This window comes from Staurois parvus, unplaced genomic scaffold (genome assembly GCF_062004578.1).
Source record: "Staurois parvus isolate SC_StPar_1 unplaced genomic scaffold, SC_StPar_1.0 ptg000098l, whole genome shotgun sequence".
Taxonomy (NCBI): domain Eukaryota; kingdom Metazoa; phylum Chordata; class Amphibia; order Anura; family Ranidae; genus Staurois; species Staurois parvus.
The window spans coordinates 4065686-4092820 of NW_028317894.1; the positions used below are offsets into that span (position 1 = coordinate 4065686).

Consider the following 27135-nt stretch of genomic DNA (forward strand, 5'->3'; position numbering starts at 1 on the left):
CTCTAATCAATTGTCATTTGAGATCCTTGACCCATATACACTGCAGTTTCATCCATAGCAATCATGTTGGAGAGTATTTAGTAAAGTCTATGTTATCAACAAAAGACTTAAATGCTAATGCACGTTTAATAATTTCAGTGTCTTCCAGCTTAAACAGTGTTGTTGATCATCTTAGAGACAGATCATATCGCCAAAGGAAGCCATCCAGCCAGTGTTGTGATGCATTAAAATATGCTGAGCCTAATTCTACCAATATGTGAGGTTCCATTGCAAGGGCATATGCTTGAATATCGGCCCTACGAACAACCAAAGCCTTTGCTCTCCTGTCAGCAATCTATTCACAGATGACGTCTTCAAGCTCAATAATTAATGGTTGCCGACCTGATCCACACTTGCGCTTCTTAGCATGTCCCTCATCCATCTTGTGACTGAGGTTGTCATACTCTGCACGCCATTTACGTACCATACGGAGATCCAGCTTATGCTCCTCGCAAAAAGCTGTAAGATTCTTTCCCTGGGAGTTTTCCACGATCCCTTTTTTGTACTCAACAGAGTAGCTCTTTCTTTTTGCACTCATGCTGTCTGAGGGTAAAAATATTAATCCGATGTTATGTTGGACAAAAGACCGCATTTACTCTTGTAAAAGGGCCTTACCTTGTAACCAGGGATGTTTCTAGGCTAAATACGGCAGCTCTCAGGACACATGCAAAATTTAGAGGTAGGTCTTATTTTCAGGGGAGGGCTTATTATTATTATTATTATTATACAGGATTTATATAGAGCCAACAGTTTGCTCAGCGCTTTACAATATAACGGGACACAATACAGCAACAATACAGTTCAACACAAGAGGGATAGGAGGGCCCTGCTCCTTGGAGCTTACAATCTAGGAGGGAGGGGCTAGTGGTACAAAAGGTAGTAAATGTGGCGGATGGACTGGTTGGAAGAGTAGAAGATTCCATTATTAGCTGAGGGCAGGATAGGCTTCCCTGAAGAGATAGTGTTTCAGAGATCGCCTAAAAGTGAGCAGAGTAGGCGATAGTCTAATTAATTGGGGTCGAGAGTTCCAGAGGATAGCGGAAGCTCTGGAGAAGTCCTGGAGACTAGCATGGGAGAAGGAGACAAGGGAGCTAGAGAGTAGGAGGTCTTGCGAGGAGCGGAGAGTACGGTTTGAGTGATATTTAGAGACAAGATTGGTGATGTAATTTGGGGCAGTTATAAATGGCTTTATATTAGCGGTACGTCAAAAAGTACCGCTAGGTCTTACTTTCGGGGAAACACGGTATGATGCAGCCACCACATCTAATGTTTGGTAAACTGCAATATGTTCCATTTTTGATTTTGGGTTTAATACCACTTTAAGAAAAACGGATGGGAATAAATGTCTGTACTGTTTGTATTGGAACTGGGATTTGAGACATGAAGAGAAAACTTTGAGGGAACGGGTAAAGTTTGTTTTATTTGTATTGACTGAGCACTGTTTTGATTACAATATGATTTTATTGTGCAGGGAGCTCCTGATTATTGGTGGAGTAGCCGCAAAGGAGCAGCTGGCAACGCTGGAAAATGGAGTATGTTTATTTTTTTTTTCTTCTTCAGAGTGATATTTTTGTCAAAGCTGAGCTCCAGGCAGATTAAAAGTCTCTATATTCATTAATACATAGTTACATGGATTTTTGTTTTTCTAAATCATAGCTGTGTATGTACCAGATTGGGACCTGGTATCAGCCTCTTGCAATTCACTGTACAGCAAAGCTTATGCTGGGATAGGGGAATGCAGTACAAGGAGCCAATCAGTTGTAGAGTTGGGGAGGTGAAACAGCTCTTCTCTATGTATTTTATCTGTGCATTTAGCGGTTTGCCTGGAGTTCAGCTTTACATTACAATTCTAGTAATCATGAAAGGGAGGTTTGGTCATTTCACAAAGAGAATGCCCTCTGTTATCTAAGAAGGGCTTTTATGTCCACTGGTGTTTAGTAAATTTGGACTCGGTAGTCTCCCTGCAGATATTACAGGCCATTCAAAAACTGTACATGTATTTTCTGCTAGAGTTGTTTTAAGCTTAGCACATTCCAATGCTTTATAGTACCAATGATAGATCTTGCATACAGCTAACCAGGCAAGTGCATGTGCAGTTTTGTTTTCTCATTTTAGGCTGATACATGAGTTATGGAAACACACATTCGTATTGGCTGGTCATGAATGAGTGGTCCTTGCTTTGGAATAAACATCAAAATTGGTGCAAAGTATAGGCTGCTATCAAATCATTTTACTAGAATGCATTAGTTAATTGCTTTTTAGTTAATTGCTTTATGATTGTTTTACAAAATGATTTTTGTTTTTCCTGTACTCATTTGACTGTGGTGGACCATGGACACTTAAGATGTTGGTTGAATGCTTTACAAGTAGCTTTTTTCCAAAGTTTTAGGTGCTCTGAGCATTGGTTGCAACATACAGATAAGGCCCCTTTTAACATGAAGGGTCTGATCAGGTTTGCCTGTCAGTTTTTAAGGTCGACCTGATCAGACCCCTAAGCCCTGGTTCACATATAGGTGGCCGTGTGGGTTGCGTTTTGCGGTTGCACGAGAGCCCATTTATTTGAATGGACTCCCGTACCCCATGACACGCAGGGAAGAAGTCCCTGAACTTCTTCTGAAAACGCAGCCCGTACGGGAACCTCGATTTCCAGTATGGTTGCATTTTCCAGTGCGGCTGCGTGGATTTTTGTGCGGATCCGCACCGGCACCACCCGCACATATGTGAACCAAGGGTAAGGACTGGTGGGTGTAAATGGCACATTTACACCCACCTACCTCCAATCTGATCCAGTCTGCTAAAAAAAAAAAGAGGATCTGTCCCCCTCTATCTAAGTCAGTGGTCTCCAAACTGTGGCCCATGGGCCAGATGCGGCCGTCTGCTTGAACTTATCTGGCCCTCAGGGCACGATTTCTCCCACTGTGACCAATGATGGGACACCTTTCATTCCACTGACAGCAATGATGTGGCACTATTCCTTCCACTGTTACCAACAAGGCTGCACTATTTCTCCCAGTGACACCAGTGATGGGGCACTATTCATGCCAGTGACACCAATGATGGGGCACTGCTTTTTTTTCCACTAATGCCAACGATAGGGCACTATTCCTCCCAATGACACCAAAGATGGGGTTCTTTTTCTTCCCCCACTGACCACCATGTCTGGGGGATTGTTTACTCCCACTGACACTAGGACATCTTTTACTTTCACTGGCCCCAGTCTGGCCCCCTCGGGTTTAAAGCACAGAAAATTGGCCCTTTGTTTGGAAAGTTTGGAGACCCTTGATCTAAGTGGAGCAGATGGCAGTCAGGTGTAAATGGACAGCAGAGTCCGTTTACACCCGACAGTCCATAGATCAGAGCAGGCCCTTGCCATGTCCACTTTGCATAAACTGCGCTGGCACGGACCTGTCATCTGCCCGCTCTGCTCTAATCTGGGGATCAGCGAACAGATGCCTTGCTGGTCATAACAGAGCCCGCTCCGTGAAAAAGGGGCCTATGTTTTATTTATTTATTTATTTTGGTAAAGTAAGAAAAGGTTAGAACCTTTTGTCAAGCATTTAGATTTAGATGGTACTTTCAGTACTTTTACAGTATAGATCTGTAAATATACTTTAGATAAACTGACACAGTAGTAGGTACTTGCCAAACATCTGCTGTTGCAAAGGTCTGTAGATTGTATTGCTGCAGATGTACTGTTCCTGTGTCAGGAATAGTCTGATTACTTTGACACGTATTACAAACTTTACTTGTGTTCCCAATAGGTGGATATTGTAGTGGGCACTCCAGGCAGAATTGATGATCTAATTTCAACAGGAAAACTAAACCTGTCACAAGTACGCTTCCTGGTGCTTGATGAAGCTGTAAGTTGTGTTTTTTTTTCCTTTACCCAGAGGGTTTATGCCTGGTGCTCTCTAATGATATGTCTTGTTCCATGGTGGTGTCTAGTATTCTCCTTGCTGATCTCTCTGGTGTTGCGTTGTAGGATGGCCTCCTCTCTCAGGGATATTTAGACTTCATCAACAGAATTCATCAACAAATCCCTCAGATCACTTCCGATGGCAAAAGGCTGCAGGTAAGACAGGAGGGACAAATATCTGTTATACACAACAATCAGCCTTAACATTATGACCACCGACCATAACCTGTTAAGGCATGGACTCCACTAGATCTGTGAAAGTATTCTGTACTCTATTAGACCTCTGTGTTATCTGGCATCAAGCAGTCAGTAGCAAATCCTTAATAACCTGTAAGTTATGAGTTGGAGCCTCTATGGATCTGAATTGTTTTTCCAGCACATCCCACAGATTGGATTGAGATCTGGAGAATTTGAAGGCAAAGTAAACACCTCAAACTTGTTCCTTAAACCATTCTTGAATTCACCAGACCAGACCACCTTCTTCCATTGCTCCATGGTCCAGTTGTGATGTTCACGTACCCATTGTAGGAGCTTTTGGTTGTGGTCTGCATGGGCATCTTAACCAGTCTGGGACTATGTAGCCCCATGTGCAACACACTGCAATGCACTGTGTGTTCTGACGCCTTTCTATCAGAAAAAGCATTAACTTTTTTTGAGCTACAGTAGCTCCTCTATTGGATTGGGCTACAAGGGCCAGCCTTCACATCCCACGTGCATCGGTGAGCCTTGGCCTCTTGTGACCCTGAGTCTAGTTAATTGGTTTTCTTTCCTTGGACCACTTTTGTAGGTCCTGACCACTGCTGACCAGGAACATCCCACAAGATCTGCAGTTTTGGAGTTGCTCTGACCCAGTCATCTAGCCATTACAATTTGGCCCTCAAAGTCGATCAAATCCTTATGCTTGCCCATTTTTTTCTGCCTGCAACACATCAACTTTAGAGTCAATATGTTCACTTTTCTGCTCAATATATCCCAACCACTTTCAGACGTCATTGTCATGGGCTAATAATGTTGTTCATGTTACCTGTCAGTGGTCATAATGTTATAGCTGATCATTGTAAGTAAACCTTCATGCTTTTAAAAAAAAAAAATGTGGGCTGCCAGAGCCTGACCTTAGAAATTCACTGAAAAGTGATTCTGAGGTTGCTTCGAAGTTCTTTAAACCTGTACACACTATAGGAGATTCCAGCGAACGGTTGTCCAGTTTTCCTTGATGTTTCACAGCAAGTCAGACCCGAGATTGGTGCTAATTGTACGAAAGTTCTCATTCGACAAATGCTTTTTTTTTTCTTGTCTGTTTTGTTTGATGTAGACAAATTGTAGCATTGATTTTTGTTTATTGTGTCTGAACATGTACAGTCTTTCATGGTGGTTTTTTTTCCCTTCAGAAATTTTATTTGGAAAGTTTGAATCAGATGTCAAAAGTTGTGTACACGCTTTACGAAAATTGAACGAGCGGTCTTCTACTAAATTTTTCTTCTGATTTTCCTATAGAGTGTACCCAGCTTGAGTAGCACTGCTTGATCTGCAAATAGATTAACAGATGGCAAATTCTCTTTTTCTCCTAAATATATTTATGCAGACTTGTCTAGTCTGTAAAGAATCATACAACAAATGAATTGCGATGGCTTGGATTCCTGTATAGTTTTATTATGCACACATCTGAGATCTGAATGGGAATTTTTAAGAAAAATAAAGATGTGTGTTTTATTTTGTTCTCTACAAAAGTAATCAAGAGAACTGACTAAATACAGGGATGTATAGGCTGAGTTCATACTGTATATTGACTTTTGTTCTGCTCAGGTGATTGTGTGTTCAGCCACTCTGCATTCGTTCGATGTGAAGAAACTGTCTGAGAAAATCATGCACTTCCCTACCTGGGTGGATCTGAAAGGAGAAGATTCTGTCCCTGAAACTGTTCACCATGTTGTAGTCCCAGTCAATCCAAAGAAAGATAAACTGTGGGAGCGACTGGGCAACAAACATGTCCGTGTAAGTGCGGTGTTCCTAGAGATCTGTGCATAATTTATTTAGACTCTTGAAATACGAAACACAGAACAATGGTGGTTTTATATAAATTTCTCTTACAAAATGGAGCCTGTTAGTATAGAAACATGTGATCTGTCAATGCTGACATGATTTCATCTGTGTAATCTTCGGGGCTGTCATCCTGCTTCTGGCTTTACCATCTAGCTCAGGGGCTCACTAGGTAGTAAAGCATTATATGAACCAGAACTGTTGGGAATTTCCCAAGAAGAGCCCAAGACCCTCTATGTATGTCTATCTCTCCCCATTTTTCCTATCTGTCTCTTTCATCCTGTCTCTCTCCCCATTCTTAAATTCAAATTTAAAGTCATATTAAAGGTTCACTTTTTATTTTTTCTGTTATACTTACCTGCTCTGGGAAGTGGTTTTAAAACGGAGGAAAAAGCCTAAAAAAAGAAAACTAATGCAGTCATCATGTCTGATTGATAAGCTGCAATATTACATTTTTGGCTTTGGGTTTAATACTGCTTTAACTGTTAGTGAAAGTCAAAGTCTCTTATATAAAAGTGAAGTCTGGAATGAGAGCTAAGATTCTGAAAGTGAGTGCTTCTCACTGCTGAGTAGCTGGGGCACAGTATTCCTGTGCTCCTTATCTTCAAGGACTCCTTGGTCACACCAGTGGCACAGTTTCCTCTCCTCGGTCTTGTCCTGATTTGATTTTCCAGCTCTTTCAATATCCCACACCCCAAATCTTTATCTTCCTACCCACTCTCCCCCCCCCCCCCACATGCCTTCTAACTCTGTACTAAGAAAAAAAGTTGTGGCACTTGGTTAACTTTTGTGGTTATTTATGTCCTTAGAAAAAGTTAAATTATTCAGGCAAGCAAGTTAGTCATAATTATTTGTCATATTAATCAATGCATGCTAAAGCTGCTAAATATGATCTGGGCTTCTGTACAGGAATCTCTAAGACTTGCAATCTAAAATAAAGCAATACCAGGTGGGCATAAGCTAATATGTGTTCACTGTTAATTTTTCTTCTAAATGAAGTTCTCTCTTTTTTTTTTTTTTTTAAATACTTCTTGTTGCATAGACTGATGGAGTCCATGATAAAGATAACACTAGACCCGGAGGAATCTCCCCAGGTAATGTGACATGTCAAGTACCATAACACAATAACCACAATTCACTAAGCCATAACTTGTGTTTGTCATAGCAATTTAATGTTAGCCACGTGACTGCTGTTACAACTGAAAAACTGGTATGACGAATCGCAATTGTCCTAGCTTAGTGAATTAGCCCCCTTTTGTTATGCAGCAGTACATTGGGGAACATTCACTGGAATCCATAACTGTTTTTTCTGTTCTCTTTTCCAGAAACCATGTCAGAAGCTATTAAAATCCTGAAAGGAGAGTACATAGTTCGTGCCATCAAAGAACATAACATGGATCAAGCCATCATTTTCTGCCGAACCAAGTTGGACTGTGACAACTTGGAGCAATATTTTGTACAGTATGGAGGAGGTAATTACTGCACTGTTAGCGTTTCCTATATAGAGAATGGCAGAAAATGTTTATAATCTAATTAAATCCTTACTATGGAATAGTTTGCCAGAACACAGTTTACAGATTAATTTAATTTCCATCTAAAAGTCATTTTCTCGTGATGTTAATGTTTTTGAAACCCCTAATTAGTCCCTCCTCCTCCTGCCTTTCCTGCTCCATAGTTGATCAGGTAGCTGTCCATCACATTGGTGGGCCAGTGGTATATTGCATGGGAAGTGGTGAATCCAAAAATGTAACTTCCTAGTTGAATTCAGCATTTGCGTAGTAAAGCGCCACAGGTTTGGCAGTTCTTGGGGCACTGTAAAGATAACTGAGGCTGTAGGTTTGTTCCGTCACATGGATACCACCTTCCCATTGGCTAGAGGGTTTTCTTTAAAGCGGAATGCCAGACAAAACTGTGGCTGCCCCTAATACACACCCACTCTGTGAGACAGTTGTTTGCTCTAGTCCTTAGCCGATGGACATCTTCCTTTTCTCTCTTTTTCACCATTCTTTTTTTTTTTTGACCATTCTGATAAGACCTGATGGCTTATTGCCCTGGGCTGTGTAGCGGTTTTCTGATCAGTACCCCTTTAATTGGGGAATGTACCTGGACCTGTGTGGACAGACTGTAATGTTTGCTTCAAGGCCTGGATCCTGTGTTGGATGCTCACCTTGGACCGTGTGCAACGTGTGTAGGTAGCCATAGGGTGTTATACAGATCCAGGGTTGTGGCCCATCATGATGGATCTCAGACCCTGAAGATTTTGCAAGTATGCCCGGCATGATGGGTGAAGCCTAGAAAGGTCCAACAATGTCTATAATAAGACAGGCTTTTCCTGCATTTTGGGACCTGTTCCTGGCTATTACCGTCTTGCACATTCAAATAGGGAAATTTATGACAAGTACTTGTATAGCACCGTAGGTTTATGCAGCGCTTTACATATTTTGTACATTCACATCAATCCCTACCCCTCAAGGAGCGTATAATCTAAGGTCCCTAACTCACATTCATATATACACTTACTAGGGCCAATTTAGACAGGAACCAATTAACATACCAGCATGTCTTTGGAGTGTGGGAGGAAACCGGAGTACCCAAAGGAAACCCACGCGGGCATGGGGAGAACATGCAAACTTCAGGCAAGTGGTACCGTGGTTGGGATTCAAGTCAATGTCTCAAGTGCTGCCAGGTGAAAGTGCTAACCATTTAGCCACTGTGCTGCTGTAGTATTTCTACACTAAATACCTTCACTTGCACAGGTCGCTCACAGTGCTTGGCACAATTAACTTCTTTTTAAATCTGACGTTTCCCCCCCCCCCTTCTATCTCTACTCAGAATGATGACATAACTGCGACATGTCTCATGGCTGAAAAATTTTCGCCCACCATATCCACAAAAGCAGATTTCTCTACCACTATGTCTGAACAGTTCCTGTGTGATTCGGATGCAGGCGTTGTGTGAACCAGCCTTCAAAACAGAGTCCTTTATGTCTTACCTGTAGACTTTTGTAGAGGCCTTTCTGTCTCCTGCTTTACCATTGCCAAGTGGACAGACAGCTTTTTTTTTCCTGAGCCTAATGTGAAGGTGTGCGGTGTCAGATCCCAGCCCTTCTCACCAACTTGTGACTGAAGGACCAGCCGATCTCACACTGTGCTGTCACTTGCATAACAATGCTACTGTCAGCTGTGCCCTGCACAAAGATTTTCCAGCTCGTGGTGTGACAATCGCGATGTCAGATCCCAGCCCTTCACACCAAACTCGTGACCGAAGGACTAGCCAATCTAAAACCATGATGTCACGAGCGTAACAATGTCATGCCCAGCTGCACCCTGCAGAACGATTTTCCAGCTAATGGACCACAATCGATGTACCGGCAGCCTGAGCACGATTGTTACTGGGTCAGGTTAATTACGCAACTAACCCTTCACACTGCCACCACCTTTTTTTTGTACAGAGAAAGAGGAAACTCAGCAATATCAGCAATAACACTATGATGGTTGAAATAATCGTCTGTATACCACTGTCACAGCAGGCAGGTTATACATTATACAAAGGGTTAAACGCACAGTAGCGCTCTTCAGCGGCAGGAATTCGTAGTTTGCATTAAAGGCGTTAGAAACAGTTCAACACTTTCAGAAAGTAAAATTTTTTTGCGAAAAGGTCAAAGGGGTGGAATAAAAAATATTTACAGAAAAAGATGTAACACACACACACACACACACACACACACACCACAGCAAAGAGATAACAGAAAGGAGTTTAAAGGGTTAAAGTACTTGCCAGTCAGCCTTGGTTTAAGCAGCTTCAAGTTTCATAAGTCAAAAGGATTTCTTGTCTCTACTGTCAGTTTCGATGTTAAAACAGGAGACTCTTCTTTTTTCTCTCACAAACCACTTCAAGCATAGCAGCCTTTTTCTAGGATCTCAGCAGGGTGTCTCCTTACAACAGAGAGCCAATTGCCTCATTTGGGGAGGGGTGTTGGGGCGGAGACCCAAGCTAGAACAAAAATCCCTCATAGCTTATATTATGGCCTATAACTTTTCCTTGGGGCATTTAGCAGCCGTGCCACTAGTAGATTAATATGCAGACACATCTGCGGAACGGTTAGATATGAAATATTCGCGTGAATGGTTCAGGAGATATAATTTTCTGCTTTTCTATATATGCCAGCTAAGGGGTGTAACCTATCAGGAATCTTGTATCAAAGTGACCAATCGGAATATATGCCTGGTTTTTATGTAAGTCCCTCATATTTCAAGATATGAAATCATAGGGGAAAATGGATGTTCAATGTGGTGTCTAGTTTATTGCCTTCTGTGGAATGTCTTTGAACTTCCGTGAAGGACTTGGTTTACGCTTTTACGATATCCCAGATTGCACAGCTACTAGACAGCTAGGCCCCAGCTCCATTGGGGGTTTCAAAGCTCGGAGTACTCCTGCTGTGCCTGGTTTGCCTGTGACCTCTGTTATCACAACCACATGCCACTCACCAGCGAGGGAGGGGGGGATGAGTGGAGGAGAGCCTGTTTTGGGAGTGAGAAATGGTACAACATGGAAAATTCTTAACAAAATGGAGGTCCGCGTCCATCTCTGTGGGCACGATTGCTAAACGTGGGACCACAATCTATGTGCCAGCAGCCTGAGAGCGATTTTTACTGGGTCCGGTTAATTGCGCAATTAACCCTTCACAGTGTCACCACCTCCTTTTTACAGAGAAGGAGGAGACTCACAAATCTTAGCAGTAACACTATGATATTAGCACAAGTGTCTGTAATACACACTGTCACCACAGACAGATGTATTTAGAGGATTATTACATACAGTACCACTCTTCAAGAGACAGGGATTCTTTAGTTTGCATTAAAAGCTTTAGAGACAGTTCAACACTTATCAGAAAATAGGATTTATTACTAAAAAGGTCAAAATAGTGCAATTAAAATAGTTACAGAAAAAGATGTACCGTATTTGCCGGCGTATAAGACGACTGGGCGTATAAGACGACCCCCCTACTTTTCCTGCTAAAATGTAGTGTTTGGGCTATACTCGCCGTATAAGACTACCCCTCTTCCAATGCACACCAGTGGGAGGAATAGTGCCCCATCATTGATGTCAGTGGGAGGAATAGTGCCCCATCATTGGTATTAGTGGCAGGAATAGTGCCCCATCATTGGCATTAGTGGCAGGAATAGTGCCCTATCATTAGTATCAGTGGAGGAATAGTGCTCCATCATTGGTGTCAGTGGGAGGAACAGTGCCCCATCATTGGTGTCAGTGGGAGGAATAGTGCCCCATCATTGGTATCCGTGGCAGGAATAGTGCCCCATCATTGGTGTCCGTGGGAGGAATAGTGCTCCATCATTGGTGTCAGTGGGAGGAACAGTGCCCCATCATTGGTGTCAGTGGGAGGAATAGTGCCCCATCATTGGTATCAGTGGCAGGAATAGTGCCCCATCATTGGTATCAGTGGGAGGAATGGTGCCCCATCATTGGTATCAGTGGCAGGAATAGTGCCCCATCATTGGTGTCAGTGGGAGGAATAGTGCCCCATCATTGATGTCAGTGGGAGGAATGGTGTCCCATCATTGGTGTCAGTGAGGGGTGGAATAGTGCCCCATCATTGGTGTCAGTGGGGGGTGGAATAGTGCCCCATCGTTGGTGTCAGTGGGGGGGGGAATAGTGCCCCATCATTGGTGTCAGTGGGGGGGAGGAATAGTGCCCCATCGTTGGTGTCAGTGGGAGGAATAGTGCCCCATCATTGGTATCAGTGACACCAATGATGGGGCACTATTCCTCCCACTGAGACTTGCTGACCCTGTTCTCGTATGGTGCTGCTGCAGCCAGCATATGTGGTTGCAGCAGCACCTCTACACAGAACACTTACCTGCTGCTCCGGCACTCAATTTTCGCGGGGCCGCTCGGCTCCGCCCCCTCGCCGGTGATTGGCCGCCTGTGTGCCTTTCCTGAGCTACAGTTCTGGCGGCCAATCACCGGTGAGGAGGCGGAGCCGAACAGCCGCACAAACATCCAGTGGCCGAACTGAAGGAGACGCCGCGCTTCCTGGACCGGATCGTCGTGGGACTGGATCCAGGTAAGAGACATCAGCCCCTGCAAACCCCTGTACTTAATGCCGCAGCCCCCCTAAACATGTGTACCAGCGTATAAGACGACCCCCGACTTTTGAGAAGATTTTCAAGGGTCAAAAAGTCATCTTATACGCCGGCAAATACGGTAACAAAGACATAAAGAAAGCAATAAAACAACAGAGAAATAAAAGAAAGGAGTTCAGAAGGCTTGCAAAAGTCCTTGGTCTGAGCAGAGTTCAATCGTCCGAACAAAAGGTTGCCTTTGCTCTCAAGATGGTTCCTGATCGATGTTAAAATGAGAGCTCCTTTTTCTCCAGGCTGTCAGTCTATTTCTATCATCTCAAAGGGGTGTCTCCTGAGAACAAATGTTAGGCGGTAACCAAGGTTATGACCAAATCCCTTACAAGTTCATACTACAGTCAATAACCTTCAATAGGTACAGGTAGCATCCTAGCCACTGGCAGATTAATATTTAGAATTATATTCCGCTCGCACAGATACCACACTTAGCATATCTTTTCTACTCCAGATAAAAGAAATTGCTTTCTACTCTCTTGTAGGTGCTAACATAGGGCTGTAAGGTGTCGTGGCTTATATTAAAGTGTTAAAATGACATATCCAAATATATACTTCATATTAATGTGCCCAGTTCCTGCTGAAGTTTATGAATTGTATGAAAAATGACTCATGTGGAATGTACGTTTTATGGCACTCTCTAGCCATAATGGCCTAACAGGTCATGACTGACTGAGTTATTGTTTTACGATTGGGCAGCGAAAAGTGGTTTTTCAAAGAAAACACCCCCCCTCTAGTATAAGTGGCCTTTTGAACTCTGTTCACTTACAGACTCTCATTCCATTTAAGAGGGAGGAGGGAGAACAGGAGAGACAACATGGTCAAGATGGCTTGTCATGTACAGCGTCCATGCCTCTATTGTGCACAATCGTCACACCTAAGCCTTTAAAAAAAAAGATTGCCTCTTCCCTATCAGAGCTTACTCCACCAGGCCTGTTAGTGTCTCTTGGGTTTTCTAGCATCAAGTATCTGTGTTCCAGATTTGCATAAACACGACCTGATCATTTATTTACATGTTTTCAAGGTGAATGTTCAGTATCCAGCTGATGTGAGCTTCATCCACGAGGTGCTTTCGGGTTTTTTAACCCTTGCTTTCTCTGTGCCTGTTTATCTCCCCTCAGTTTATTTCTATGGTATGTCCCATGGTCTCTGAATACAAGTTTGTCCTGTACTGAGCGATTTATAGGAATTTTGACATGCCTGCTAAATTCCTCATGGAGTACAGTGCAGGACACAGGCCATCCAATCTATTGTCTGTGGTCACCCCCTATTTCATAAAAACTGAAGTTCTATGGAGTGGATTAAGTTATGAATGTGTGCGTTAGGGGCGGCCCTACACATCTTTTTGCCAGTGTCCACCTCTAGGTAGCCTGCACTATTATGCTCATTGTTTCGAATCTCAACCATGACATTACCTGCATGGAGTTTGTATGTTCTCCCTATGCCTGTGTAGGTTTCCTCTGGGTACTCTGGTTTCCTCCCACACTCCAAAGACATAGTGATAGTTAATTAGCTCCTGACTAAAATTGCCCTAGTATATGTATGTGATTTAGAGACCTTAGTTCTTTGAGGTTAGGGACTAGTTTTGAGTAAATTAGATGGAAGGGTTAAAACTTCTGTCAGGTTTAATTTTTTTTAATTACTGTCTATGTTGTCAATATGGAGATTCATTCTGGCATTTTACTCTTGAATAAAATAAAGATCATTCAATTCATTTTATTTTATTGAAATGTTTCAGGGCCTGATAGGAAAGGACACCAGTTCTCATGTGTATGTCTGCATAGTGACAGGAAACCACAGGAGAGGAAGCAAAACTTGGAGAGATTTAAGGTATGTGCTGGGAGCTGCTGCTGTTCTGTGTCTCTAATGTTTTGTGGTGATAGATACTGTATCTGATCGCTTTGCCTTCGAGAACAGTGCATTATTTGATATGGCCTGCAGATGTTATTTTGCTCTTTACATAACCATGCATTATTTGGTATAGCCCACAGATGTCAGTGTTGCTCCTTTGTTGCTTCTGGCAGTGAGTTTAGCAGTGAAAAAATGCAACAGCAATTCTTTGGTTACACAGATATATTTTGATTGTTACCTCCTAAAGGTACATTGTACCCATGGATTCTCATTTCCATCACAGTACTAATAGGCACAATCCTACATCCTCAGAGCTGGTTTACACATACGCGAATTGGATGCATTTTGAGCCGCATCCAATTCGCATGACCTGTGAACTAATATTGCTTTCTGTTGTGCATTTTCGCATATGTCTGATTCAGTCGGAGTGCAAACTCAGTGCGAATTGAAAAAGAGTCCTTTTCTGAAAAGTGCAGTTAGGCTCTGGTGCGAATTCATGCCTATTGATTTCTATGGGAACACTTTTGAATAGCACCTATCATTCAGTTGTGAACAGAATCAAATCCTGATGTAAACCTGACCTGAAACTCTGAACAACTACTTTGCCAATTAGCTGTGCAACGTATTTAGACCCCCTTCACTTTTTCAATGTTGTTGTGTTGCAGCCTGATACTACAATTGTTTAAATTCATTTTTTCTCATTAATCTATACACCGTACCCCTTAATGACAAAGTGAGAACAGAATTTTTAGAAATGTCTGTGAATTTATTAAAAAGAAAAAACTGAAATATCACATGTACTTAAAGCAGAACATCACCCAAAAGGGAAGTTCTGTTTTAAGTCCTCCTCCCCCCTCTTCTTCCATATTTTGGCATGTCGTTTTGGGAACCTAGTTTTGACAGGTATTCACTCCCTCTCCTGATGCATTCATTTCGCAAAGAAAAATGTAGTGCAGGAAGATTTATATCTCAGCTTCCAGGCATGGAGCATATTACCAGCATATCAGATATTATATCATATAAGACGTTGGAGCCTGTAAAATAAAAAATGAGAGAATAACCTACACTTGGGTTTGGTTGAAACAAAAATCCTCTTAAAGGCCTTGAAGTTTGTGAGGTAGTAGGTCGAAAATGCATTCGACTGAATGCGATAGGTGTTTTCAGTGGTCCAATGGGGGGAGAGAGCAACCAATAGAGGGAAGGGAATTGGCAGAATAGATCAGAGAAGAGGGGGAGAAGGGTTGGATGGGGAAGTAGGGTGTATGGTGGGAGCAGGTACCACAACATCAATGTGATTGGTACCTATGGCTATAAAAAGGCTGGAGTGGAAACGAGAGTCCAGAAAGACTATCCAGACTATGTAGCTGTATTAGAGGAGTATTTAGTATGGTACTGTGCCACCAGTTCCTTCAAGCGCTATTTGCAGCAGAGTTCGGTAAACCACTTAGCAATTCTAGGGGCGGTCAATCTCAAGAAAGATCATATTTCTAGCAGCCTTTGAAAAAAAAAAAAAAAAAAGCAAGCCCTTCTTGGCTGATGAGATAATGCTTGGTAGTATGGAACGCCAGGCTATGTTTGCAGATGGAGGGTTGTTGGAATCCATGACTAAATCATAGATTTGAAAGATAAGGAACCCAAAGTTGTAATTTGGAGGCATGACCACCATATATGTAACGTGGTATCTGCAGATTCTCTGCACCCTTACATGTATTTTTAAATGCAGTTAGTGTGAGCAGCTTAATCTGACTTGGTATCAGCCTGTTGAAGTTCCTGTACAGCAGAGCTCAGGTATGAAGAAGCAGCATAGGAAGGCAATCAGTTGTGCTGCAGTACAAGAAACATGCAGATAGGAGAGAGCGGAGAGATAGGAAAATCGCTCTCCTCCGCCTCCTCCTTTCACTTTTTTCAGTCAAAGGGTTTGGGTGCAGAGATAATCTGTAGGTATTACTGAACTGCAGCAGAGAAAGGTTCCACAGGTCTGTATGGTGTGGCAGAGCCAGATGAAGAGTAATACAAATCCTTTGGCAGGTAAAGCGGCTCCTTTCCCTGTTCTTTATCTGTTTATTAACCGTTTCAATACCGTGCAATTTTACACCTTCCTGCCCAGGCCAGTTTTCAGGTTTCAGCGCTCTCACACTTTGAATGACAATTGCGCGGTCATACAACACTGTACCCAAACTAAAATTTGATCATTTTCTTCACACAACTAGAGCTTTCTTTTGGTGGTATTTAATCACCGCTGGGGTTTTTATTTATTGCTAAATTAACAAAAAAAAGACCAAAAATTTTGAAAAAAAAACACATTTTTCTTTGTTTCTGTTATAAAAGTTTGCAAATAAATAATTGTTCTTCATAAATTTAGGCCGAGATGTATTCTGCTACATGTCTTTGGTGTAAATAACCCATATTAGGATGTATTTTTTAGTTTGTAGGAAAGTTATAGAGTTCACAAACTATGGTATAGATCTGAATATTGATCAATCCTGAAGTACTGACAGCCAATCTAATATCTTGAGGTCCAAGAATGTCAGAACAGTACAGATATCCCCCAAATGACCCCTTTTTGCAGAGTAGACAGTCCGACGTACTTCATAAGAGGCATGGCGAGTTTTTTGAAGTTGTATTTTTTTGTCATAATTTTTCGGAAAATGAAAAAATTAAAAAAATTATTTTCACTTTTTTTTTTTACATACTGTCACCAGTGCAGTACAGCGTCATCATATAACTGGCATGGCGGTGAACAGCGACACTGACTGGTGACAGTATGAAAAAAAAAATATATATTTTTTTTTTTAATTTTTTTTTAATTTTTTTATTATATTTAATTTTTTATTACATTTTTTTTTATTTTTTTTAAGATTTTTTTTCATATTTTACTATGACCAAAATAGTACAATGTTACCATAGTAACACTGTACTACTTTGGGGAAGTGATCAGTATTTTTTTTTTTTTTTACACAATTTGCTTATAGCAAAGAATTACTTTGCTATAAGCAAGCATTTACCTGAATGAAATCGATTCATTCAGCTTTTTTTTTTTTTTTTTTTTTTTTTTTTGTGCTTAGCTGTGATTTGGTCACAGCTAATCACATGACATGTGCATGTGATTAGCTGTGACCATTCACAGCTAGGCACTAGTATACAATGGATGGCATCATGAATGAAGCCATCCATTGTATACAACTGTCATGTGACCTGCTGTGATTGGTCACAGCAGGTCACATGGTACCAGCAACGGGAGCCGGTACTCGGATCTGTCATCGGCCGTGTCCGAGGTGCACGGGTGGTGACAGATCGCACTGCTGCGTCGCTCTGCAACCGCGCAAACCGCGCATGTGCGGGAGCACGCCAAATGGCGTGCACCCGGAAAGCTGCAGCGCTTTTCAAGCCGCCAAACGGCCATTGGCCGGGCGGCTAATGGTTAAAGTGATATTTTTTTTTTTTTTTTTAATCACAAACATTTCATACTTACCTGCTCTGGTCAGTGGTTTTGCACAGAGCAGCACCGATCTCCTCTTCTTTGGTTCTTCCCCAGTGCTCCTGCCCCCTTCCTCCTGCCAAGTGTCTTTACAGCAAGCTCCCGAACTGCTGCTCTGCGTGTCTATTCACATAGAGAGCTGTGGCTCGGTCCCGCCATCTTTCTCTCCTCATTGGCTCGCTGACTGTGATTGACAGCTGTGGGAGCAAATGGTTCCCACTGCTGTCTCAGCCAGTGAGGAGGGAGAATCCCCGGAGAGTCAAGGCTCGTGTGCACATTGCTGGATTGTGATGGGGCTCAGGTAAGTATTGAAGGGGCTGCAGCACACAGAGGGTTTTTTTACCTTCATGAATAGAATGCATGAATTTTTAAAATAAACCTTGAGCCTTTACAGCCACTATTTGCCTGGAGTTCAGCTTCAAGGATAGTTTGTATAGATACATAAATTTCAAATTTGAGCCACTACTGTGTGGTGACATGAATGAAGTGTTACTTTGTACACTTCTGATAAAGTTGAGAAAAAGAAGTGAACTGTATGATGCTCTTAAATGCTCATCACACCACCCTCCCAAAATTGACAACTGCCTGCACGCTAAAACTGAGCATTTAGCATACGAGCAGTGTGAATGGGCCCTAATAAGGAGATGCATCAAAGCTTTATAGGCATTTTAATTTTTTAAGCTGGTGTGGGATCTCTGACCCTTCTCACGCCTGATGTACAGGCAAGATGTAGGTGTTGTGCTGAGGTTTAAAATTAAATTTGGAGCACTGGGCTCAGGTCAGCAATAGTCAGGAGCTGGATTTTTCCAGCCTTGCTTCTGCTCACATTGTGTTTTATGATTTTCCTTCAAGTCTGTGCCATTTTTTTTTTTTTTTTTTTTGAGTCACAAAGGTTTTATTGAAAATATTTAGCAGGTTTTTTTTCCCCTCCTTGCTGTACATACAACACAAGACGGAAGACAAAATAACTCCAACAGGGAGTCTTCCCTTTCTAAAATCTGTTATTTTAGTTGCAGTATACCTCTTCTCATCTTGAAACAACAAACATTGAGATTGAATTGCCTTAACACTTTGTCTCAGGTCTGTCTATTCACTTTTATACTCCTATTACTTTGTGTTTAGAAAAATGAAGTTCGATTCCTGATTTGCACAGATGTGGCTGCCAGAGGTATTGATATCCATGGAGTTCCTTATGGTGAGTTGGTTTCCTGTTATTTGCTTCTCTCTTTTTGTATCCGACTGAATAGTCATCATGATATCTGTTCATCATTCAGTTATCAATGTAACCCTTCCTGATGAGAAGCAGAACTATGTCCATCGCATTGGAAGAGTCGGCAGAGCTGAGAGGTATTGTACAGTTATGAATTATGCTCTACTTTTGTTTTTCGGTAATTGTTGGAAGCTTTTTTTTTAGGTCTTGTTTAAACTTGCGGTTGGTGGGCTATAAAAATGATCCACGCTCTTCCCTGTCATAATCGCCTAAATGGGGCTGTACTATAAGGGCTCTTTCACACTTGACTTTATTTCCAACTCTTGCCAAACGCCCCTATAGTGTTTGACAGGCGTTTGGAAAGCGGTTTCAACGCTCCTCAAACACTCCCCATGCGCGGTTTTGAGGCGGTTGATAGGCGTTTGCCAAGCGATAAAACCGCACCACAAGTGCCTATAATGAAGTTAAATGGTATTAACGCTCTGCATCAGCATCGCAATCACACTGCAAACGTCTGCCAGGCGTTTGCGGAGCGGCACCATAGGCTTGAATGGAAGGCTTCAACTCCTCCTGACTCGACACGAGGCGTCAGTTTTGCTGCGACGCTAACGCTTCAGTGTGAACAGCACTGCGTGGTGCCATGTGCAGAATTTTCAAAGGCGTTTGAGAAGCATTAAAAACGCTTCCCAAACGCCTGTCTGACGCCTGCTGACAAAGCTAGTGTGAACTGAGCCTAACTGCGTGCAATGCACGCTGTTATGGCATGGTGGTGGAAGGTTTTTAGGGGTTTAAAAAGGCAGTGAGAAAATGACATAGTGATGACCAATTAGAATCTGTGTGGTTCGTTCTGGCAGTACTGGATAGAGAGGAGAGAAAGCAATGGGAATTTTAAATCCCCGAACCGGTGAAGCGGCTTGCAGGAGCTCTGACAGTTCATGATCGTGGGAGGTAAGTACAGTTGGGACAGGGGTGGGTGCGGGTTGTGAGGGGGGGGGGGGGTCCAGTGTTGGGTCACCTTTACAGGTTTTTTTTAACCTTTAACATTGGGCTTGAAAATGTAGCAGAAACGAACACCTTTTATTTAATGGTTAGAGCGTATTTAATACTGGTTTACTACTGATGTTTCTATTTTCAGAATGGGATTGGCCATTTCTCTGGTGGCAATGGAAAAAGAGAAGGTAAGGAGTTTGATGAAGGAATGATTGTGTTGTAATGATTGCATGTTTCTACAGGGGGAGTACAAAACGTCTATAGATATAAGGGGGTGGCAGAAAGTTGCAAATAATTTTGTTACATTTAAGAGGAATATTTTAATATTAGACAACTGCTACAAATGTTTTTTGGTTGCCTATGTATATTTTTAAAGGGAACCTCGACTGAAAAAATAAAATAAAGCTGTTTGGTTCAGATTGAGTAGTTCTAGCATTTGACTAGATCAGTGTTTCTCAACCTTTTTTCAGTCAAGGTACCCTTTAAAATTATGGACGGTCCTGCGGCACCCTTTAAAATTATGGACAGTCTTGAGGCACCCCATTTTGAAATAGGGTGCCTCTAGACTGCCCATAATTTTAAAAGGACTCCCCATTCTAAAATGTGAAAAGCTATTCTAATAGGTTTATATAACGCATCAATATCCACACATGTAGGACACCCAACATTGGAGGTGATTTATATTTCCCAAGCAAATACATTTTTGCACACTGGTACTGAGTACTATTCCAGTCTTTTCCTTCAGTTTTTCATCACTGAGCTAATGTGACCCCAGCACTGATGGAGAGGGCCAGGGGAGGGTCAAACTAGGATGCTGTGCAGGCAGCTGACATCCTCCTTATCAACTGATGATGTCATTGGTTGTCAGGACACCGGTGTCTAGTAGGTCCTAATAGTGCACAATGAAAACCTATGGCTTTGTGTAACTAAAAGGCAGGCTTGTCCCACCGGCTGGCTTGTATACAAGTTTTGGCCAATTTCTAGACATTTTGCCAAGGCACCCTGGTTGAGAGAGGCTGGACTAGATAAAGGTGACGTTTTATCGTTTAAAAAAAAAAACATCTAAAAGAAATACATTTACCCCTCATGCACACCATTGGCATTTCCCTGCATAAACCAATCCCCTTTCCTCTGGTTTTATGATTTAATCCATCTTTGATTAGCATGATTCTGTGTTTAAACCTCTCATTTCAGTGTAATCACTTATCACCTCCTTGTTCTGGCCGCAGGTTTGGTATCATGTGTGCAGCAGTCGTGGTAAAGGTTGTTATAATACCAGGCTGAAGGATGATGGCGGCTGTACCATATGGTACAATGAGGTGCAGGTATGTTCCATTCTGTTATGCTAAGTAGGCAGCAGCTACACCTTCTATCAGCTACAATACTAGTCTCTTTTTGGCAGAAGGTGGATGCACACGGACATTTAGAACATAAAAAATGGCACATTTTTGGACAGAGGTGGGACAGGTGCAGCGAACAGCCCACTGCCAGCAGCCTGTCAAAATCTGACTAGCTGTAAATATGTGGTGGCTGAACGCTGGTCTGAGCGGTACTTCCATTTAATACTGTTTGAGTTTAGGGGCATATGCCCCAAACAGTCATTTTGTGTTTTGGAGACATCCTCCCTGGATGGATACCATTAACCACGAGTATCACTCAGAACAGTATCCAGCTGCGTATTTAAGCCAATCATTCATTTTGACAGGTCTCTGGCAGCGGGTGTACTCTGCACTTGTGTCTCCCTTGCACCCAAGAACTTTCAGTTTTTACGTTCTATGAGCCAAACTGCCCATGTGCATGTTCCCTATATGGAGACCTTCAGGTTTATGGATTAGTTGGAAGCTGTGAAGCAGGACTGATGTGTAGCTTTTATTATTCCAATAAATTCATCTGAATGTACTAAATTGGACATTTCCAGTAAGATGTAAGACAGAACATTATCTGCAGAAATAAATATAATCCATCCTATTTCCTAGATATTCAGTTTTCCAGTAAATTTCCTTCTTGCTTTTTAGGTATTTCTCTAGTGTAGAAAATTCCATATTTTCCTGTAATACAATATTAATACTTGCTGTGCGAAATACGTCCCCTGACAATGGCTGACACTGATCTGTGTACCTGTAATTCCTCTGTAGCTGCTGTCAGAAATTGAGGAGCACTTGACTTGCACTATATCACATGTAGAGCCTGACATAAAGGTGCCTTTGGATGAATTTGATGGAAAAGTAGTGTATGGACAACGGAGAGCTGCTGGTGGTAAGACTGATTTGTAGTTTTCATTTATCAAACTGTTGCATTCTATTACATATGAGGCTATTTTGTACGGTTATGTAAATGGTGTAATGTGGCATAACACAATTCAAAACATGTGCCTATAGGTCATATTGAAAACTGTGAGATGTATGTGGGACTTTTGGAAACAAAAATAAGCTTGACCCACTGACCCTAACACTTACTCGCCAAACCCTAAAACATAACTCCCTAAAGTAAACCTTAACATTGAACCTTGCTTCAGGCTTTTGCACTTAAAACTGAAGTTTAAATAAAAAATCAGCACAAAGGATATTGCTTACCTTTTTAGTGTGATGTGTCCCTCGTGCCGCTGTATCCTGGGTTAGCAGAAATCTTCTTCCTGCAGTGCCTCCCCATTATGCTGCTTTAACCTTCCGGTGCAGCCGGGTTAATAGAACTGAGGCAGCTCTGACAGGCACTTATCAAAAGTGTTCATCTATGTCTGTCCTTTTCATCCAGCTGCTACATTCATAGAAGCCATTACTACAGCTTCTATGAATGAAACATGATCCATGAATGGAGGGCATGGATCTTTTAATCATCTGCCCATCCTCTATTCATAAATCACGTTTCATTCAAAAAAGCTGTAGTACGGTCTACGAATGGAGGAGCTGGGCGGAAAGGTTGGTCAAAGTCTGACACTTCTGGTGAGTAGTAGTGCACTCATTTAGGGGTCAATTGAGCTCTGCAGTGTCTGTCTGATTTGTTAAAAATATACACTGCTCAAAAAAAATTAAAGGGACAGTTTTTAATCAGAGTATAGTATTAAGCCAATTAAAGTCCTGGGATATTGATCTGGTCAGTTAAGTAGCAGAGGGGGTTGTTAATCCATTTCAGCTGCTTTGGTGTTAATGAAATTAGCAGGTGCACTAGATGAGACAATGAGGCAACCCCCCTAGGTTTTACAGATTGAGGCCACTGACATTTTTCTCCCTACTAATCTATTCTGACTGTTTTTCACTAGTTTTGCATTTGGCTAGGGTCAGTGTCACTACTGGTAGCATGAGGCGATACCTGGACCCTACAGAGGTTGCACAGACAGTCCAACTCTTCAAGGATGGCACATCAATACGTGCCATTGCTGTGTCTCCCAGCACAGACGCAAGAGCATGGAGGAGATTCTAGGAGACAGGCAGTTACTCTAGGAGAGCTGGATAGGGCCGTAGAAGGTCCTTAATCCATCAGCAGGACCGGTATCTGCTCCTTTTGTGCAAGGAGCAACAGGATGAGCACTGTCAGAGCCCTACAAAATGACCTCCAGCAGGCCATTGATGTGAATGTCTCTGACCAAACAATTAGAAACAGACTTCATGAGGGTGGCCTGTGCTGTGCTTCTAGTGGGCCCTGTGCTCACTGCCCAGCATCATAGAGCTCAATTCGCATTTGCCATTGAACATCAGAATTATCAGGTCTGCCATTGGCGCCCTGTGCTTTTCACAGATGAGAGCAGGTTCACCCTGAGCACATGAGACAGACGTGAAAGGGTCTGGAGAAGCCACGGATAACGTTATGCTGACTGTAACATCTTTCAGCATGACTGTTTTGGTGGGGGGTCAGTGATGGTCTGGGGAGGCATATCCATGGAGGGATGGACAGACCTCTACAGGCTAGACAATGGCACCCTGACTGCCATTAGATATCGGGATGAAATCCTTGGACCCATTGTCAGACCCTACGCTGGGGCAGTGGGTCTTGGGTTCCTCCTGGTGCACGCCAATGCCCGGCCTCGTGGCGAGAGTATGCAGGCAGTTCTTGGAGGATGAAGGAATTGATACCATTGAATGGCCCCCACGCTCACCTGACCTAAAACCAATAGAACACCTCTGGGATATCATGTTTCGGTCCATCTGACTCCGCCAGGTTGCACCTTAGACAGTCTAGGAGCTCAGTGATACTCTGGTACAGATCTGGGAGGAAATACACCAGGACACCATCCATCATCTCATTAGGAGCATGGCCCAATGTTATCAGGCATGCATACAAGCACGTGGGGGCCATACAAACTACTGAGTACCATTTTGAGTTGCTGCAATAAAATTTCAGCAAAATGGATTAGCCTGCTGCATCATATTTCACTTTGACTTTTGGGGTGTCTTTGAATTCAGTCCTCTGTAGGTTGATGATTTTAATTTCCATCTAATGATGGGGCATCCTTACATTCCTAACACATTATCCAGTCCATATCAGTATAGAGATCCACCATAATATTTTTCCCTGTTGAGATCTGATGTTTTCAAAGTGTTCCTTTAATTTGTTTGAGCAGTGTATATACACTATATTGCCAAAAGTATTGGGACACCCCTCCAACTCATTAGATTCAGGTGTTCCAATCACCTCCATGGCCACAGGTGTGTAAAATCAAGCACCTAGGCATGCAGACTGCTTCTACAAACATTTGTGAAACAATGGGTTGCTCTCAGGATCTCAGTGAATTCAAGCGTTGTACCATGATAGGTTGCCACCTGTGCAATAAGTTCATCCGTGAAATTTCCTTGCTACTAAATATTCCACGGTCAACTGGTAGTGGGTTTATAACAAAGTGGAAGCAACTGGGAACAACAGCAACTTAGCCACCAAGTGGTAGACCACATAAAATGACAGAGCGGGGTCAGGGCATGCTGAAGTCCACAGTGCGCAGAAGTCGCCAACTGTCTGCAGAGTCAATAGCTAAAGACCTCCAAACTTTGTGTGGTCTTCAGCTTAGCACAACAGTACGTATAGAGCTTCATGGAATGGGTTTCCATGGCCAAGCAGCTGCATCCAAGCCTAACATCACCAAGTGCAATGCAAAGCGTTGGATGCAGTGGTGTAAAGTGCACCGCCACTGGACTCTAGAGCAGTGGAGATGTGTTTTCTGGAGTGGCCAATCACACTTCTCTGTCTGGCAATCCGATGGACGTGTCTGGGTTTGGTGGTTGCCAGGAGAATGGTAGTTGCCTGACTGCATTGTGCCAAGTGTAAAGTTTGGTGGAGGGGGGATTGTGGTGTGGGTTTGTTCTTCAGGGGTTGGGCTTGGCCCCTTAGTTCCACTGAAGGGAACACTTAAGGCGTCAGCATACCAAGACATTTTGGATAATTTCATGCTCCCAACTTTGTGGCAACAGTTTTGGGATGGCCCCCTCCTGTTCCAACATGACTGCGCACCAGTGCACAAAGCAAGGTCCATAAAGACATGGTTAACTGAATTTCGGGTGGAGGAACTTGACTGGCCTGCACAGAGTCCTGACCTCAACCTGGTAGAACACCTTTGGGATGAATTAGAGTGGAAAATGTGAGCCAGGCCTTCTCATCCAACAACAGTGCCTGACCTCACAAATGCACTTCTGGAAGAATGATCAAACATTTCCATAGACACACTCCTAAACCTTGTGGACAGCCTTCCCAGAAGAGTTGAAACTGTTACAGCTGCAAAGGGTGGGCCAACTCAATATTAATCCCTACAGACTAAGACTGGGATGCCATTAAAGTCCATGTGCATGTAAAGGCAGGCGTCCCAATACTTTTGGCAACATAGTGTATTTATGCAGGTACCTTATTGTGCCTCCTATCAGCACTGTACAGTAGACAGCAACACACATACCATGGGTCATGGTATGCTGTCTTGTTAAAATAAAAAGGGACGTGTATTAATATTTTTTTTGTTCATTGGGTTGTGCTGTCAGCTCATTTATAGAGAATGGGCTGCTCTAACGCAGTGCGAGTTAATGTGCTACAATGGAAAGCTTAAAGTGGTTCTAAAGCCTTAAGGTTTTTTACCTTAATGCATTCTATGCATTAAGGTAAAAAAAACCTTCTGTTGCAGAAGATCCCCCTCAGCATCCCTTATACTTACCTGAGTCCGATCTTGATCCAGCACTGTGCATGAGAGTAGCGGGTCTCCCTACTTACTTGGCAGACTGATAGCAGCGGCTTTATATGGGGGCACTCGGTGGGGGGAGGTGAGAGCCAGGAGTGCTGGTGGGGGACCCAAGAAAAGGAGGATCAGGGCTGATCTGTGCAAAACCATTGCACAGAACAAGTATCACATTTTTTTTAAATTTTTAAAAAAAGGAAGCTTTGCTATCACTTTACGTTTTGAATCGTCTGTACAGGATTCCTCACTGTTCAGATGTTTTAGCAAAGCTGCCCTTTAGGTGGCCTTAGAATGTCCATAGATTTTTAAGCCCATAGTTCTGCTCCAGTAGAACACCATCTACAATGACTTTTGTGCTGTTAGAAACCCAAGCAGTGTCACTGACCACTGGTAGGGTCACAACCACCTTAAGGTTGGCAAAGCAGGTAAGTAGGACATCTCTGCTACATATTGGGAGCAAAAGGTTCAGCTAATGTACCCTTCTGAAAGGAACCTGTCTAGGTAGAAATATAGGAGCTGCCATTGTTTCCTTGTGGTAAAGATACAAGCTCTGGAACTATTATCCCTATACTCTCTATACAACTAGGTAAAGTCATATAATAGGAACAAAGATGCAGTCAGCGAAATGTTGGCACTCCTGTTCTGCAAACCTGTCTGGGTCATTGACTTACTAATAAATAATGCTAGAACAAGGATATCATCCCTAGAACGTGTTTATTTCTGTCCTAACCATTTGTTATTACATGATGTTTATCTGGTGACAGATTCATTTTATGCACTGCAGCCAGGTGCACAAAGACATTGTTTGTTCTTTGTACCAGAGCCATTTCACACCAGAGCCTCTTTCTTTGTTTTCAGGTGGACTCTATAAAGGGCATGTAGACATCTTGGCTCCTACTGTGCAAGAGTTGGCTTCTTTGGAGAAAGAGGCTCAGACCTCCTTCCTACATCTGGGCTATCTGACCAACCAGCTCTTCAGAACCTTCTGAGTTTATGTGGTTTCAGTGAATGTGCCCTTCAATGGAGAGACCCATTGTGTAGAGCATCCCCTGCAGCATGAAACATCAAACTAAACAATGGTCACTACACCTGGAGCTGCACTTCTACTTCCAGGAACTAAGCGACTATGGACACTAGTTTATTTCCCCCTTTTTTTTTTTTTTCTCCATGATTTTGTCTATTTTCGTCTATACCACCACAATGCTTGGTATTAATAAAGAGGTACATCTGAGTTTTGTTTTGCTGGTTAATGATGTTTGACAGTGTTTTGTGCATGCTGTAGTAATAAAAATACAAACCTACATGCAAAGTCTT

The 27135-nt window shown here is 42.6% G+C and overlaps 1 protein-coding gene across 1 annotated transcript in view; it reads left to right on the top strand.

Moving 5' to 3' along the window:
- DDX1 (DEAD-box helicase 1) overlaps positions 1-27122 on the top strand; it is a 53160-nt gene extending 26038 nt beyond the window's left edge. Inside the window, exons 14-26 of the mRNA XM_089671088.1 lie at positions 1511-1571; positions 3801-3899; positions 4022-4111; positions 5759-5947; positions 7035-7086; positions 7318-7464; positions 13886-13977; positions 18599-18671; positions 18751-18823; positions 19822-19864; positions 20906-21001; positions 21812-21932; positions 26680-27122. Coding sequence (XP_089527214.1) covers positions 1511-1571; positions 3801-3899; positions 4022-4111; positions 5759-5947; positions 7035-7086; positions 7318-7464; positions 13886-13977; positions 18599-18671; positions 18751-18823; positions 19822-19864; positions 20906-21001; positions 21812-21932; positions 26680-26810 — 1267 coding nt within the window. The 3' untranslated portion in view covers positions 26811-27122. The remainder of the gene's footprint in view (positions 1-1510; positions 1572-3800; positions 3900-4021; positions 4112-5758; positions 5948-7034; positions 7087-7317; positions 7465-13885; positions 13978-18598; positions 18672-18750; positions 18824-19821; positions 19865-20905; positions 21002-21811; positions 21933-26679) is intronic.
- Positions 27123-27135: the final 13 nt, after the last annotated feature.